Raw genomic sequence first — 14053 nt, 5'->3', positions numbered from 1 at the left:
CATTCATAGACGTAAACAAAACATATAGGAGCGAACAACACTCTTCACATTGTGGCTTCCTCAGGTTCAGAGTGAACCAGAGTGAACCAGAGTGAACCTGAATGAACCAGAGTGAACCTGAATGAACCAGAGTGAACCAGAGTGATCCAGAGTGAACCAGAGTGAACCAGAGTGAACCAGAGTGATCCAGAGTGAACCAGAGTGAACCAGAGTGAACCTGAATGAACCAGAGTGAACCAGGGTGAACCAGAGTGATCCAGAGTGAACCAGAATGAACCAGAGTGAACCTGAATGAACCAGAGTGAACCTGAATGAACCAGAGTGAACCAGAATTAACCAGAATGAACCAGAGTGAACCTGAATGAACCAGAGTGAACCTGAATCAACCAGAGTGAACCAGAGTGAACCTGAATGAACCAGAGTGAACCTGAATGAACCAGAGTGAACCAGAGTGAACCAGAGTGAACCAGAGTGAACCTGAATGAACCTCCAGAGTGAACCAGAGTGAACCTCCAGAGTGAACCAGAGTGAACCTGAATGAACCAGAGTGAACCTGAATGAACCAGAGTGAACCAGAGTGGACCTGAATGAAACAGAGTGAACCAGGGTGAACCAGAGTGAACCAGAGTGAACCAGAGTGAACCAGGGTGAACCAGAGTGAACATGAGTTAACCAGATGAAGCCACGATACGAAGCACGTTGTACGTTGCTCCTATGTTTTATTCATGACGATTAATTGAACTGAAGTCGATTTGAACACTCCTGCTCTGCTGCTGGATTAGTTTGATCTTGATCTTAGTCATGTTGTTCCTGCACCACTGGAAGATGGCGCCGCAACGAACGGCTGCCTGTCTGTGCGCTCCGTCGAGACTGTGCTTACTTTTGTTAATATTTATAGTTTTTAGAGTTTTGTTTGTACCAACTGTTGGTGCATTTAATGTGTATGACCGTCAGTCACTCATAGACATTGGATTACGGGAAACTTACCAACTGGATTACTCACTGGACCAGCTTTCCGAACCACAACAATGGCCTGAAGAGATTCTCCGGAGATTAGGACCAGATCCTTTGTTCCTTGATCCCAGGAACAGAGGAACCAGACGGCGTGGGAAGAGAGCTGGGATCCGTAACAGGCTGAGATCCAGACGCCACCGAACACCATTGCCCAGTATATTGCTAGCCAATGTACAATCAATTGACAATAAACTGGATGACATCCGAGCAAGGATTCAATACCAAAGAGACGTTAGGGACTGCAACGTTCTCTGCTTCACCGAAACGTGGCTCACACCGGAGGTTCCAGACCACGCAATTCAACCAGCCGATCACTTCTTTATCCATCGCAAGGATCGGACAGCAGAGTCCGGTAAACAACGTGGAGGAGGTATTGCCTTCATGTTTAACAAAAATTGGAGCGATCCAACTAACGTGAAGGAATTATCCAACCACTGCTGCCCAGACCTGGAGTATATAACCATCAAGTGCCGTCCTTTCTTCCTCCCGAGGGAGTTAACGGCGATCATCCTGATCGGAGTGTATATTCCACCGCAAGCCAGCAACAACGCCGCGCTCTCCAGACTCCACGACGAGGTAAATAGAATACAAGCGACGAACGTTAACGCCGCCATTTTGGTGCTGGGAGATTTCAATAGCGCCAATCTGATAAAGGTATTACCTGACTTCTATCAGCATGTGACTTGCAACACCAGAGGCGGTAACATCCTAGATCACTGTTACACGCAATTTAAAGGTGGCTACAAGGCTCATTCTGATAGTGGCTTTGGTAAATCAGATCACGCGTCAATCTTTCTTTCACCAAAGTACAAACAGAGAATTAAAAGTACTCCTGTAGTCTCGCGAGAGGTGCAGAAATGGGATTTGACGTCAGAGGAGACGCTCCGGTCTGTGTTTCACTGCACAGACTGGAATGTGTTCCGCGACACAGATAACATTAATGTCTACACGGAAACAGTGCTGGACTATGTTTGTACTAGGGTGGAAGAAACAATCCCCACTACCAAAATGAGAGTTTACCCAAATCAAAAACCCTGGGTAGACAAATCCGTCCGTGAAGCTCTGAGAGAGCGCACCAAAGCATACAACGACGGCCTAGTGGCAGGCAACATGAATGACCACAAGGTGGCGCGATACAACGTAAGGAGGACAGTGTCAGAGGCCAAACGGCGCTACAGGGATAAAATTGAACTCCAGTTTGAACAAGCTGACTCTAGAGCTATGTGGCAGGGGCTCAAAACGATGACAGACTACAAAGGCGCCTCCCTCAAACTGAACAGTGACATCTCCTTAGCAAATGACCTCAATACCTTCTATGCGAGGTTTGATGCTGGTAATAACAACACCAGCTCACAAGCCACGGCAATGGGGGGGGGGGGGTCGGCTGCTGATGGAGGCGCAGTGTTCAGGGTAACAGAGCATGAGGTGAGGCGGACCTTTAAAAAAGTGAATATCAGGAAGGCAGCAGGTCCGGACGGCATCCCCGGCCGCGTCCTAAAAGTCTGTGCCGACCAACTGGCCCCAGTATTCACTGACATATTTAACCTGTCCTTAGAACAGGCTGTCATCCCCACCTGCCTGAAGAAGTCCACTATTATCCCTGTACCCAAAAAATCCAAGCCTGCTTGCCTCAACGACTACCGCCCTGTAGCTCTCACCTCCATAGCCATGAAGTGCTTTGAGAAGCTAGTAAAGGGCTACATCTGCTCCTCCCTCCCCATCAACATGGACCCCCTGCAATTTGCATACCGCCCCAACAGGTCCACGGAGGACGCCATAGCCCATGTGCTGCACACAGCAGCATCACACCTGGACAAGAGGCAGGGGAACTATGTGAGAATGCTATTCATCGACTACAGCTCGGCATTCAATACCATAGTCCCCTCCATACTCATAGCCAAGCTCAGGGACCTGGGCTTGAACTATGACCTCTGCCAGTAGGTCTTGGACTTCCTGACTGGCAGACCCCAGGTGGTGAGAGCAGGCAACTGCACCTCCTCATCCATCACCCTCAACATAGGGGCCCCCCAGGGCTGTGTTCTGAGTCCCCTCCTCTACTCCCTGTACACACACGACTGTGTGGCTCAGCGGAGTAGCAATACAATCATCAAATTTGCTGACGACACAGTGGTGGTGGGCCTGATCTCTGCCAACGACGAGAGGGCCTACCTGGAAGAGGTCAAGGTCCTGGCGGGATGGTGCCAGGAAAACAGCCTCTCCCTGAACGTCAGCAAAACAAAGGAGATGATTGTGGACTTCAGGAGGTCGGGGGTCAAGGACTACAGCCCCCTCAGCATCGACGGGGCACCGGTTGAGAGAGTCAACAGCTTTAAGTACCTCGGAGCCTACATATCCGAGGACTTGACATGGACCACACACATTGACAGTGTTGTGAAGAAGGCACGACAACGCCTCTACTTCCTCAGGCGCCTAAGGAAGTTCCAAGTCAGTCAGAAGATCCTTAAGAACTTCTACTCATGTACAATAGAGAGCATCTTGACCGGCAACATCACCTCCTGGTTTGGGAATAGCACTGCACAAGACCGAAGCAGACTACAAAGAGTGACACGTTCAGCCGAACGCACAATTGGAGGGGGGCTCCCCACCCTCCAGAACATTTACAACAAGCGTTGCAAGGGCAAGGCTAAGAGAATCATTAAAGACTCCAGTCACCCGAACAACTGCCTCTTTGAACTGCTGCGGTCAGGCAAGCGATACCGGAGTCTCAAGGCGAGCACAGAAAGACTCAGAAGAAGCTTCTATCCCCAGGCCATCAGGCTGCTAAACGAACAATGAATGAACACTACACAACAACAACCACCAAACGCACATAGCACACACATCCACACGCACACACTCACTTAAACAAACACACTGTAGCACCCACTCCACACACTTTATAGCACACACCCACTTTAAACAAACACACTGTAGCACCCACTCCCCACACTTTATATTTATTGATGAAGGATTGCACTACAACTCGTACACCTTACTGTAAATTGTACCTAAATTGTACCTCATCCCATTTCTGCTTTGCACTAGATAGTACTGTACATTAGTACACTGCATAGTATTGTATATTATATGGTAACTCAGAACATTGTACATATGTCTATACCGAACACTGTGACCTCTTTTTCTTCTTCTAAATTACATGTATACTATGTTTGATACTATCTTGTCTAGCACAGTCTCTGGAGCGTAACAGTAAGAAGCATTTTGTATGAAAATATTCTGTACTTCTGTATGACAACTATTAAAGAAACTTGAAACTTGTTCTGGCTGCACCCTGGATGAAGAGCACCCACTGATTATATTACTTTATTGTTTTTATTTTTCAGATTGACCAGTTCACTTTTTTTCTTTCTTTCTTCCCCCCCCCATTTCATAACACATTAGGCTCCGGATGGGAATCATGGCTCTTAATTAGTACATAGACATTCAGTTCAGACTTTGTGAACTAGTGTAGAATTTTGAGACGAGAACATTTCTAAATCTAATGTTGCAATGTTTTCATATGACAGCAGCAAATGGTACAAATGGATTTCCTTTCATACTTGACTGAGTATGAAGCTCAGAAGAATGCATGCAGTGAATTTAATTATTTAATTAGTCGGGCTGGCCTACAATAGCGAATGTCCCTAACTAATTGACTGACTGGCTGGCTGACTCCCCATTGTTGAAACACGCATGGGCAAGTATGTGTGTGTGTGTGTCAGTGTGGAAGGCCTCTCTGCTGGCCCCAGGACAAGCTCTGAGCTCCAGGCTGTGTGTGTCAGTGTGGAAGGCCTCTCTGCTGGCCCCAGGACAAGCTCTGAGCTCCAGGCTGTGTGTGTCAGGGCGGAAGGCCTCTCTGCTGGCCCCAGGACAAGCTCTGAGCTCCAGGCTGTGTGTGTCAGGGCGGAAGGCCTCTCTGCTGGCCCCAGGACAGGCTCTGAGCTCCAGGCTGTGTGTGTCAGGGTGGAAGGCCTCTCTGCTGGCCCCAGGACAGGCTCTGAGCTCCAGGCTGTGTGTGTCAGGGTGGAAGGCCTCTCTGCTGGCCCCAGGACAAGCTCTGAGCTCCAGGCTGTGTGTGTCAGGGCAGAAGGCCTCTCTGCTGGCCCCAGGACAAGCTCTGAGCTCCAGGCTGTGTGTGTCAGTGTGGAAGGCCTCTCTGCTGGCCCCAGGACAGGCTCTGAGCTCCAGGCTGTGTGTGTCAGGGTGGAAGGCCTCTCTGCTGGCCCCAGGACAAGCTCTGAGCTCCAGGCTGTGTGTGTCAGGGCGGAAGGCCTCTCTGCTGGCCCCAGGACAAGCTCTGAGCTCCAGGCTGTGTGTGTCAGTGTGGAAGGCCTCTCTGCTGGCCCCAGGACAGGCTCTGAGCTCCAGGCTGTGTGTGTCAGGGTGGAAGGCCTCTCTGCTGGCCCCAGGACAGGCTCTGAGCTCCAGGCTGTGTGTGTCAGGGTGGAAGGCCTCTCTGCTGGCCCCAGGACAGGCTCTGAGCTCCAGGCTGTGTGTGTCAGGGCGGAAGGCCTCTCTGCTGGCCCCAGGACAGGCTCTGAGCTCCAGGCTGTGTGTGTCAGGGTGGAAGGCCTCTCTGCTGGCCCCAGGACAGGCTCTGAGCTCCAGGCTGTGTGTGTCAGGGTGGAAGGCCTCTCTGCTGGCCCCAGGACAGGCTCTGAGCTCCAGGCTGTGTGTGTTTGTCTCTATGTGGCTTTGCCTCTCAGACACGTTTTTTAGCGACAGCTCAGCCACCCTGCATTATTTATACAGCAGTGTGCCTGGGATAGGGTTACCCTAAGGTAGTACAGCTGATACATTAAGGTGCCCTTTGCAACAACACACACACACAAACACACACACACACACACACACACACACACACACACACACACACACACACACACACACACACACACACACAAACACTCATGCACACATACTTAGACACACAGATACAAGCACACAGACATGGACACACACACACATTATATGCACATACATACCTAAAAAGAAATGCGCGCGGCCTGGGCCGGGGTTGCGAAGTTGCAGTAACCAGAGCAAGATGGAGAGGGTTGTGGCAAAACACAAAGGCCAGCTGACGTGGATGGACACGGGAGGATACCCCTGAGAGCTGGGACTCACACTGACGCACACACACCGCCTCTCCTTGTGGGGGGACGTCCTGCCAAAGCCGGTGCGGCGGCCAAGACAAGGATTCACCGCCGGACTCACAGGACGCAGCAACAATGGGACACATACAAAGGACTACATGGACACCGCCACCGGGATAGTAGGGTCCTTTATGCTCACCTTGTGACCCCGGCCAGGTTGTTACAACGCTTTGAGGAACTTTGAAACAGTTTTACACTCTTTTTTTTGCTCTAGTGGATTTTTTCTTTACTTGGATAAATGCAACGAATAAGGACTTGCATTTTGCCCGTGAGTGACCTGGACGCAACAAGTGGCTGACAATATGGACAACAAAAGTTATGTGAATTTTTTATTTTTTATAAAGACCTTTTAAGTTACATTTAGTTAACTTGTTTTTCTTCTTTCATTTAACACACTGTGGCATCTCTTTTCACACACGCGCACACATAGAGAAGGGCTCTTTTTTTGCAGAGGATCGAAGAAGGACTGAAATGCAAGCGAGGACCGATGCTGGCTGATATTCCGACTCTGTTGCTAGATCGTGTGTTGCAGGATGTGTGTTTGCCCAGTTTCTGTGTGCATTATAGAACAACTCTGAGTCTGCGTGTGAGGTGTCAGACTTAAATCAGATGGCGGAAATAGACTGGAGAGAAGAGAAGTCAAGAGGATGTCGCACCCTTCTGGGTTTACCTTTTCAGTCCAGAGTGGCTTGACATCAACACTGACACTGACCCTGTCGTTGGCCCGCATTCGCCCCGTTTGGGTCTCGCTCCTCCCCGGTCCCGCTTCAGACGGGTTCCTGCCCTGAGACGGCATGGCGCCCAAGAAGGGCGACTCGAAAGCCGTGGCCAAGAAAGGCAAGGCGGAGGAGGTGAAGAAGGACGACAAGAAGGGAGGGAAGGATGACAAGAAGGGAGGTAAGAAGGAGGAGGAGCCGCCGGCGAAAGGAAAAGGGAAAGACGACGAGAAAAAGGGGAAGGCGAAGAAACCGGTGAGTGACTCGGAGTCGGAGGATGAGGTGAGCAGCGACGATGACTCAAGCGATGATCAGAGCGAGGACGAGGTAGTAACCAAGAAGTCGACTCAGGCGGGTAAAGGGAAGGTGGTGCTGAAGGGAGCTTCCAAAGCCATGGTGATGAAGGGCTTCGCTAAGCCTCCTAAGCCCTCCGCTGCACCCGTGGCTGACGAGGAGGAGCCCCAGATGAGGAAAGGCATGGCGGCGGTGAACCTGAAAAAGATGAGCGACGTCCACCTCAAAGGGGCCTCCAAGGCCATGATGGGGTTCGCTGCCGAAGGGAATAAGAAGAGCGTCCCAAAGAAAGTAGATGTCAAGTCTCACCTCAAAGGAGCTTCTAAAGCCCTTAGTGGCATCACAGGGAAACCCTCTCCCTTCAGCATGCCAAAGCCTCAAACCCCAAAGCCTGAACAGCCACCCGAGAAAGCGAAACCCAAGAGGAACCTCAAAAGCACCAGCAGTCTCTTCCTCAGACTCTCTAAGAAGAAGAAGCCACCCACCAGTGCTAAACAGGTGCTAGGGACCACCAAATTCTTTGGGTTCGGTAAACCCAAATCTGTAGACACAAAGCCAGGTCTGTCTGGCCTGGGCAAGTTTTCCCTGTTAAATAAGAACAAAGACAGCACACCTAAAAAGACAATAAACTTGTCCAGCCTGGGTGACAAAGGTAAAATGGCCGCGGAAGCAAAGGGGCTTGGTGGGAAGTTCAGAGGCATGTTTGGGAAGAAGAAAGAGGAGAGCTCTGATTTTAAGTCTAAAGGCTGGGCGTTGGGGAAGATCGCTGGGGCAGCCAACTGGCTAACGGGCAAGTTTCTGTCCTCAAAGGGCCAGGGCCGGCTGGGAGCAAGGGCAGGGACGTTGGATGGAAAGAGGGTAGGGCTGACAGGCCACTACAATGATGCTTATGAGTATGATGAGGATGAGTATGGCTACGAGGAAGATTACTATGACCAACCAAGGCCTAGAGGTTTCCTCAGACAACCTTTGATGTATGACCCTTATGACCCCTACAGAGAGGAAATTAACTACTATGATGGTGACGATGATGAATGGGAGGAAGAGTATGGTTATTATGATGATGAGGGCAACTTTTACTATGATGACGAGTATTACTATGATGGTGAGGAAATGGATTACTATGGTTACCCTTGCGGTACCTACGGTGATGAGTGTGATTTCTACGGTGACGACGGAGTAGAGTATTATTATGGCGATGATGGAATGCTGTATGCAATGGAGGCGGAGCCATATGGTTACTACGGCGATGGTGTAGATGAGTTCTATGACCCCAACGACCCTGAGCTGTATGGGGATTTCTATGACAACCAAATGGCATATAACTATGGAATGCAAGACTCGTATGGCACAATGTACACTGGTTATGAAGTTGAACCAGCCTTGTATAATGACCCTATGTTGGGATACACAGATCCTGCTGCTATGTATGATCCCGGCCAGCAAGGATTTGTATATAGACAAGACCAGTTATCTTACCCTATGACAGACCCTGGATCAGCAGACACTTTTAGGGTCCCCAGGCCTCAGATTAAACTGTTTGGTAAAGACAGGCTGGATGTGGAACACCTCCCTCTGTCACATTCCCGCCCTTCTTCCCCTTTCCTTCCCCCCTCCTCCCACCCCCTGGCACTAAATGATCTGGATATGATGTCAGATATTCAATATGAGCAACCGCTCCCCTTTTATCCCTCCTCCCAGCCCCAGTACCCCTTCACTATTAGCCAACAGCAGATGCCCCGCTTCCCTAGACCGGCCCCCTCTCCCACAGCCATGATTATCCAGCAGGCACGCTTCCCTCAGCCTCCACACCCTCCTCTCTCTGTCCCCCCCAGTGGCATCTCCCTCTTCCCTCAGCCTGCTTCCCCCATGCACCACCCTGCTCTCCCCCAAGACCCCCAGATGTTCCAGATAGGACAAATGTATTCACAGATGCCTCCACTGATGCACTCACCAATGCACTCACAGATGCACCCACCAATGCACTCACAGATGCACCCACCAATGCACTCACAGATGCACCCACCAATGCACCCACAAATGCACTCACAGATGCACTCACCAATGCACTCAGCAATGCACTCACAGATGCACTCACATATGCACTCACCAATGCACTCACCGATGCACTCACCAATGCACTCACAAATGCACTCACCAATGCACTCACCAATGGCCTCACCGATGCCAGTGAGGCGTATGAGTCCCCATCCCTCCCCATCCCAGCTATCTATGAGGGTGAGGCCCCCAGTGAGGGGAATGGCCCCTCTCTCCTCTCGTCTTCCGCCGCATAGAATGGAGGTCCAGGCGGATGTCTACCCAGAACCCCACTCCTCCCCTCGCCTATCCAGGAGAGGGCTCACTTCCCGGGCTTTGATGGCAGGCCAGAGGCCCCCATCCCCGCAAGGTAGACAGAGACTAGCCAGTCCTCCTGCTTCTCCTGGGCTTGCCAGGAAGCGGATGTCGGTTCGAGGGCAGCCCTCTCTCCCCAGGGGGAGGAGAGGGATTGGTGTAGGCAGGGCTCCTTCTATGGCTCGCCCCCACTCCCCGCTATCCAGCCCCTCTGCCTCTCCCCGTGGGTCGCTGAGGAAGAGGGCGAGTCCCCCTCTCTCCCCAAGACCCTCATTCAGGCAGCAGCCCCCTCCAGATGCAGTGCCCCTCCAAACACACAAACCACATATGTTCAGTGGTAGAAAACAATCATCGACCTTGACTCGCTCGTCCTCCCCTCGCTCTCCCTCTTCCCAAAGACACAGCCCCCCTCTGGTTGACAGACCCCAGTCGCCTCCCAGAGGGTTCCGCCCGCCCTCCCCCCACCGTCCCCCGTCTCCCTCCCCCTCACGCTTCAGTAGCCGCCCCCTTCCCACCCGCTCCTCCACACGTAGACTGAGAGGTGGGATCGGAGTTCGGAGTCAAGTCCCCATGGGGGCCGTCAAACCTTCACCTGGTAACCCTTATCTACAGAGGCGTAGCAGGCATGGACCCCCTGTTACCCAAAACGTTGCTCCCTTCAGGTCCTCTATCCACAGTGGCCCAATAGGCCCCCAACCTCAAATGGGGGGTGCAGCTAGTGCCCCGATGTTAGCTAGGACAGGGTCCCGGCCCGGGGGGTTCAGGGAGTCAAATCGATTTGGGACTCCCCAGGGAGGTTTCCACAGACCTGTAGGTAGGGGACAGCCACTGGTTCATGGGCCCAGGAACCAACCTCCTCTTTCGGGTAGGCAGTCATTCAGAGGTCCTGCCCCAGTGCCCCATCTCTCCCCACAGCCCTCTCTGAAACAGATGGGCCCCTTATCTCCTCAGCCCTCAGTGCGTAGATTCCAGAGTATACCTCCATCTCCACAACCATTGCACTATAAATCACCTCTCCCTTCCCACGCCCCCTCACCCATGCACCCCCATCCTCACCCGGCCTCCCCCCTCATGCCCAGGGCTATGAGTCCCCAGAGTATGGGGCCATCATCTTTCAGACCCCATATGCCTCACCCCAACCTCCCCCTTGGAGCCCCACCTCACTCCCAGGGTATTAACCAGTATGATTATAGCATGATGGGGCGAGGGCCATCACCATTATTGACCAACGCCTTACAAAACCAACACCTTAGAGGTGCTCCTTTACCCTCATCTCCTTTCTATCCTGCCTCTCCTTACCCCTCTCCCCTACAGAGGCCCTCTTCTCCCCTTCCTCACTATGAAGCCTACCCTCAACACGACCCCCCCTCTGTCCCTGCCTCCCCATTCCTGGGGAACGCAATCCAGAACCCTTACCTGCAAGAGGCCAGCTATACCTCCCCTTTACAGAGAAGCCCCTCCTCTGTGCCTGGTGGTGTGATGATGTCTCCAGAAGGACAGATGCTGATAACGCCTGATGGACAGGTGAGCCAGCTTGTGGACTCGATTTCCACTCCAGTTCTGAACAGCGCTCTGATGCAGAACCTGAGCCTGCGCAGTGCCTCATATTCCTCCCCGCTGCAGCGTAATGCCAACCTCTACACACCTGTCCTCTCACCTACACCAGGTGTAGCCCCTCTGCCCCCTTTCACCCCCTCCTCCCCATATCTCTCCTCCGCCATGCTCAACCCCCAGCTACGTAATGCATCCTATGCTTCACCCCTTCAGAGGCATCTCTCCCCTGCTCCTCCTCTCACCTCCCCTCAACAACTGGGAGGAATGAGAGGTACCTCACCGGTCCTCTCCAGTGCACTAAGGAGTTCCCAGCTGCAGGGGGAGATGTTCAGGCTTCCGGATGGTACCTTGATGATGTCACAAGGTTATCTTGACCCCCAGGGTGCAGCTGCTGCTGCTGGTGGTGGTGGTAGGATTTCCCCCTCCATGTTATCCAATGCCCTACAGAACCCCAGCCTACATCAGGCAACCTACCAACTACCTGATGGCACATTTGTCACAAGAACAGAACCTGCTGAGCCTTCATCTCTCTACTCTTCCTCCCCCATGCTGTCGTCTGCCCTCCTTAACACCAGTTTGCGACAGGCCACATATCGTCTGCCGGATGGCACACTGGTGACCAGGACTGAGCCCGCACCACAACCTCTGCCCCCATCGTATTCACCTATGCTCTCCTCTGCATTGTTAAACCCCAATTTACGTAAAGCTACATACAGACTACCAGACGGAACACTGGTTACGAGGAACGAGCCTGCACCCCAGCCATCCACCCCCTCTTCTCCCATGCTCTCTTCAGCTATTCTCAGTGCTAACCTTCGTAATGCCAATTACCGGTTACCGGACGGCTCCATTCTAACTCAACGGGGTGAGGTGGAGCAGACCAGTGAGAGCTCAGAGTCATCTGTTTCCTCTCCAATGCTCTCAGGTGCTCTGTTGAATGCTGGCCTACGCGGCGCAAAGTTCCGGCTCCCCAACGCCTCCCCGTTACTGTCACAAAACCAACCCCCCCCTGCCTCCCCCTCTGGCCCCTTTCTCTCTGGCGCTCTCCTTAACACCAATGTACGCAGTGCCTCGTACAGACTCCCAGACGGGTCGCTGCTGAGACAACCTGGGCCCGCAGAGACCCAGTCTGAGTCACGTTCCCTCAACCTCTCCAACGCCCTCCAGAACCAGAACCTCCGATCCGCCACCTACCGCTTACCGGATGGAACTCTGGTGAAACGTCCCCAGGCTGAGCCCCGCACCCTCGACCTCTCAGGGGCCCTGTCCAGGAACCCAAACCTCCGTGGAGCAAACTACAGACTCCCTGATGGTTCATTCATGATGCAGCCTAGCGCCCCAGAACCCCGCACCCTCGACCTCTCCGGTGCCCTGTCCAGGAACCCAAACCTCCGTGGAGCAAACTACCGACTCCCTGATGGGTCATTCATGATGCAGCCTAGCGCCCCAGAACCCCGCACCCTCAACCTCTCCAATGCCCTGTCCAAGAACCTAAACCTCCGTGGAGCAAACTACAGACTCCCTGATGGTTCATTCATGATGCAGCCTAGCGCCCCAGAACCCCGCACCCTCGACCTCTCCGGTGCCCTGTCCAAGAACCCAAACCTCCGTGGAGCAAACTACAGACTCCCTGATGGTTCATTCATGATGCGGCCTAGTGCCCCAGAACCCCGCACCCTCGACCTCTCCGGTGCCCTGTCCAAGAACCTAAATCTCCGTGGAGCAAACTACCGACTACCAAATGGTTCATTCATGATGCGGCCTAGAGCCCCAGAACCCCGCACCCTCAACCTCTCCAATGCCCTACAGAACCCTAACCTCCGTGGGGCTTCATACCGCCTGCCCTCCACATTTGCAGTAGTGACACCCCAGGTTCAGGGGTCTGGACCGGGGCAACATTGGGCCCAGGACTCAGGGGGAGAAGGGGTGGGGGAAGAGGTAGACGTGTGGGGGGCAGAGAGGGTTCTACCCCACGGGACGGTGCAGAACCTCAGTAAGTGGTCCATGTACCGTGATGAGGAGCTGCTGGATCCCCATGGCCTGGGGGGACAGGGCCCCCATGGGGAGGGACAGGAGCCAGGGGAGTGGATTCCCAGCAGGGAGGGGGAGCCACAGGGGCACTGGTATGACAAGGTAATGCAACACTTCCAATAGACCAGTAAATTCCAATTTCAATAGGCCAGTAGGGACCGATCAAAATCTCTACACAGAGAAGATGAGCAACGTTCCCACTGTAGCTTATACATTGTAGAAAGTGTGCTAGTTCTTCTATATAGTTCTGCTTTTCCCTGGGCAGATTTCCCATGAAAAATAAAGCCAGGTAGGATGCAGTGTATAAGAGAGGGAGGACCGCATTCCTAGAATGGTTTAAAAAGGTGGGCAACACGGTGTAATGGACACACGTTATTAACCTTGATGAGATGAAGAATAGAACCTGTCTTATAGGTTACAGGAAAAAAATCATAGAGAGAGAGGAGTTAACTGTCTTTGAGATAGAGGTGCTTTTCCTTGAGATAGTGTAGGTTGTTCCTTCAAGCTTTATATGAAGCCGTCCTGGACAAACGGTCTAAGTATCTGCTCTTGGCTAATGATCTTGATATCTGGCAGCCGCAGGTATGTTCATAAACATGCCGTTAGTGGCCTGATCATGTCGGGTCTGTCTAGGAACAGGTTATAATAGGTAGCCAGGCAGTGTGAGGGAGGAGATGTCTTACCTAGGTCTTGCACACCTGAATAAGATCATTGCGACAGGTGTGTCGGTGGAGTAAAAACCTTCTTTGAGGAGTCAGGAACTTGCTCAACATATTTGTGTTATTAAATGTGACATGCTCTATCAAAATCAGTCGGATGTCACAACAGCGTATTTCTATCAACATTATAGATTTTTGGTCATTTTGGGGTTTTGTTTTATTTTAAATAAAGTCTCGACTTCCAGAATATCAAACTCTTTAGCCAGATTCAGATGATACA

General features: G+C 52.2%; 1 protein-coding gene across 1 annotated transcript in view; it reads left to right on the top strand.

Moving 5' to 3' along the window:
• Positions 1 to 6961: 6961 nt before the first annotated feature.
• The window catches only part of myo15aa (myosin XVAa), a gene marked incomplete at both ends in the record, with an annotated part of 162716 nt that continues 155624 nt past the window's right edge, over positions 6962 to 14053 (top strand). The window contains 4 exon segments of the mRNA XM_084329168.1: positions 6962 to 8494; positions 9529 to 9584; positions 9928 to 10486; positions 10844 to 13216. Of these exon segments, the coding sequence (XP_084185294.1) occupies positions 6962 to 8494; positions 9529 to 9584; positions 9928 to 10486; positions 10844 to 13216 (4521 nt within the window).

The sequence above is a fragment of the Notolepis coatsorum genome, assembly GCF_963971535.1.
Source record: "Notolepis coatsorum genome assembly, chromosome: 14".
Taxonomy (NCBI): domain Eukaryota; kingdom Metazoa; phylum Chordata; class Actinopteri; order Aulopiformes; family Paralepididae; genus Notolepis; species Notolepis coatsorum.
This window is presented reverse-complemented; position numbering and strand designations above follow the sequence as displayed.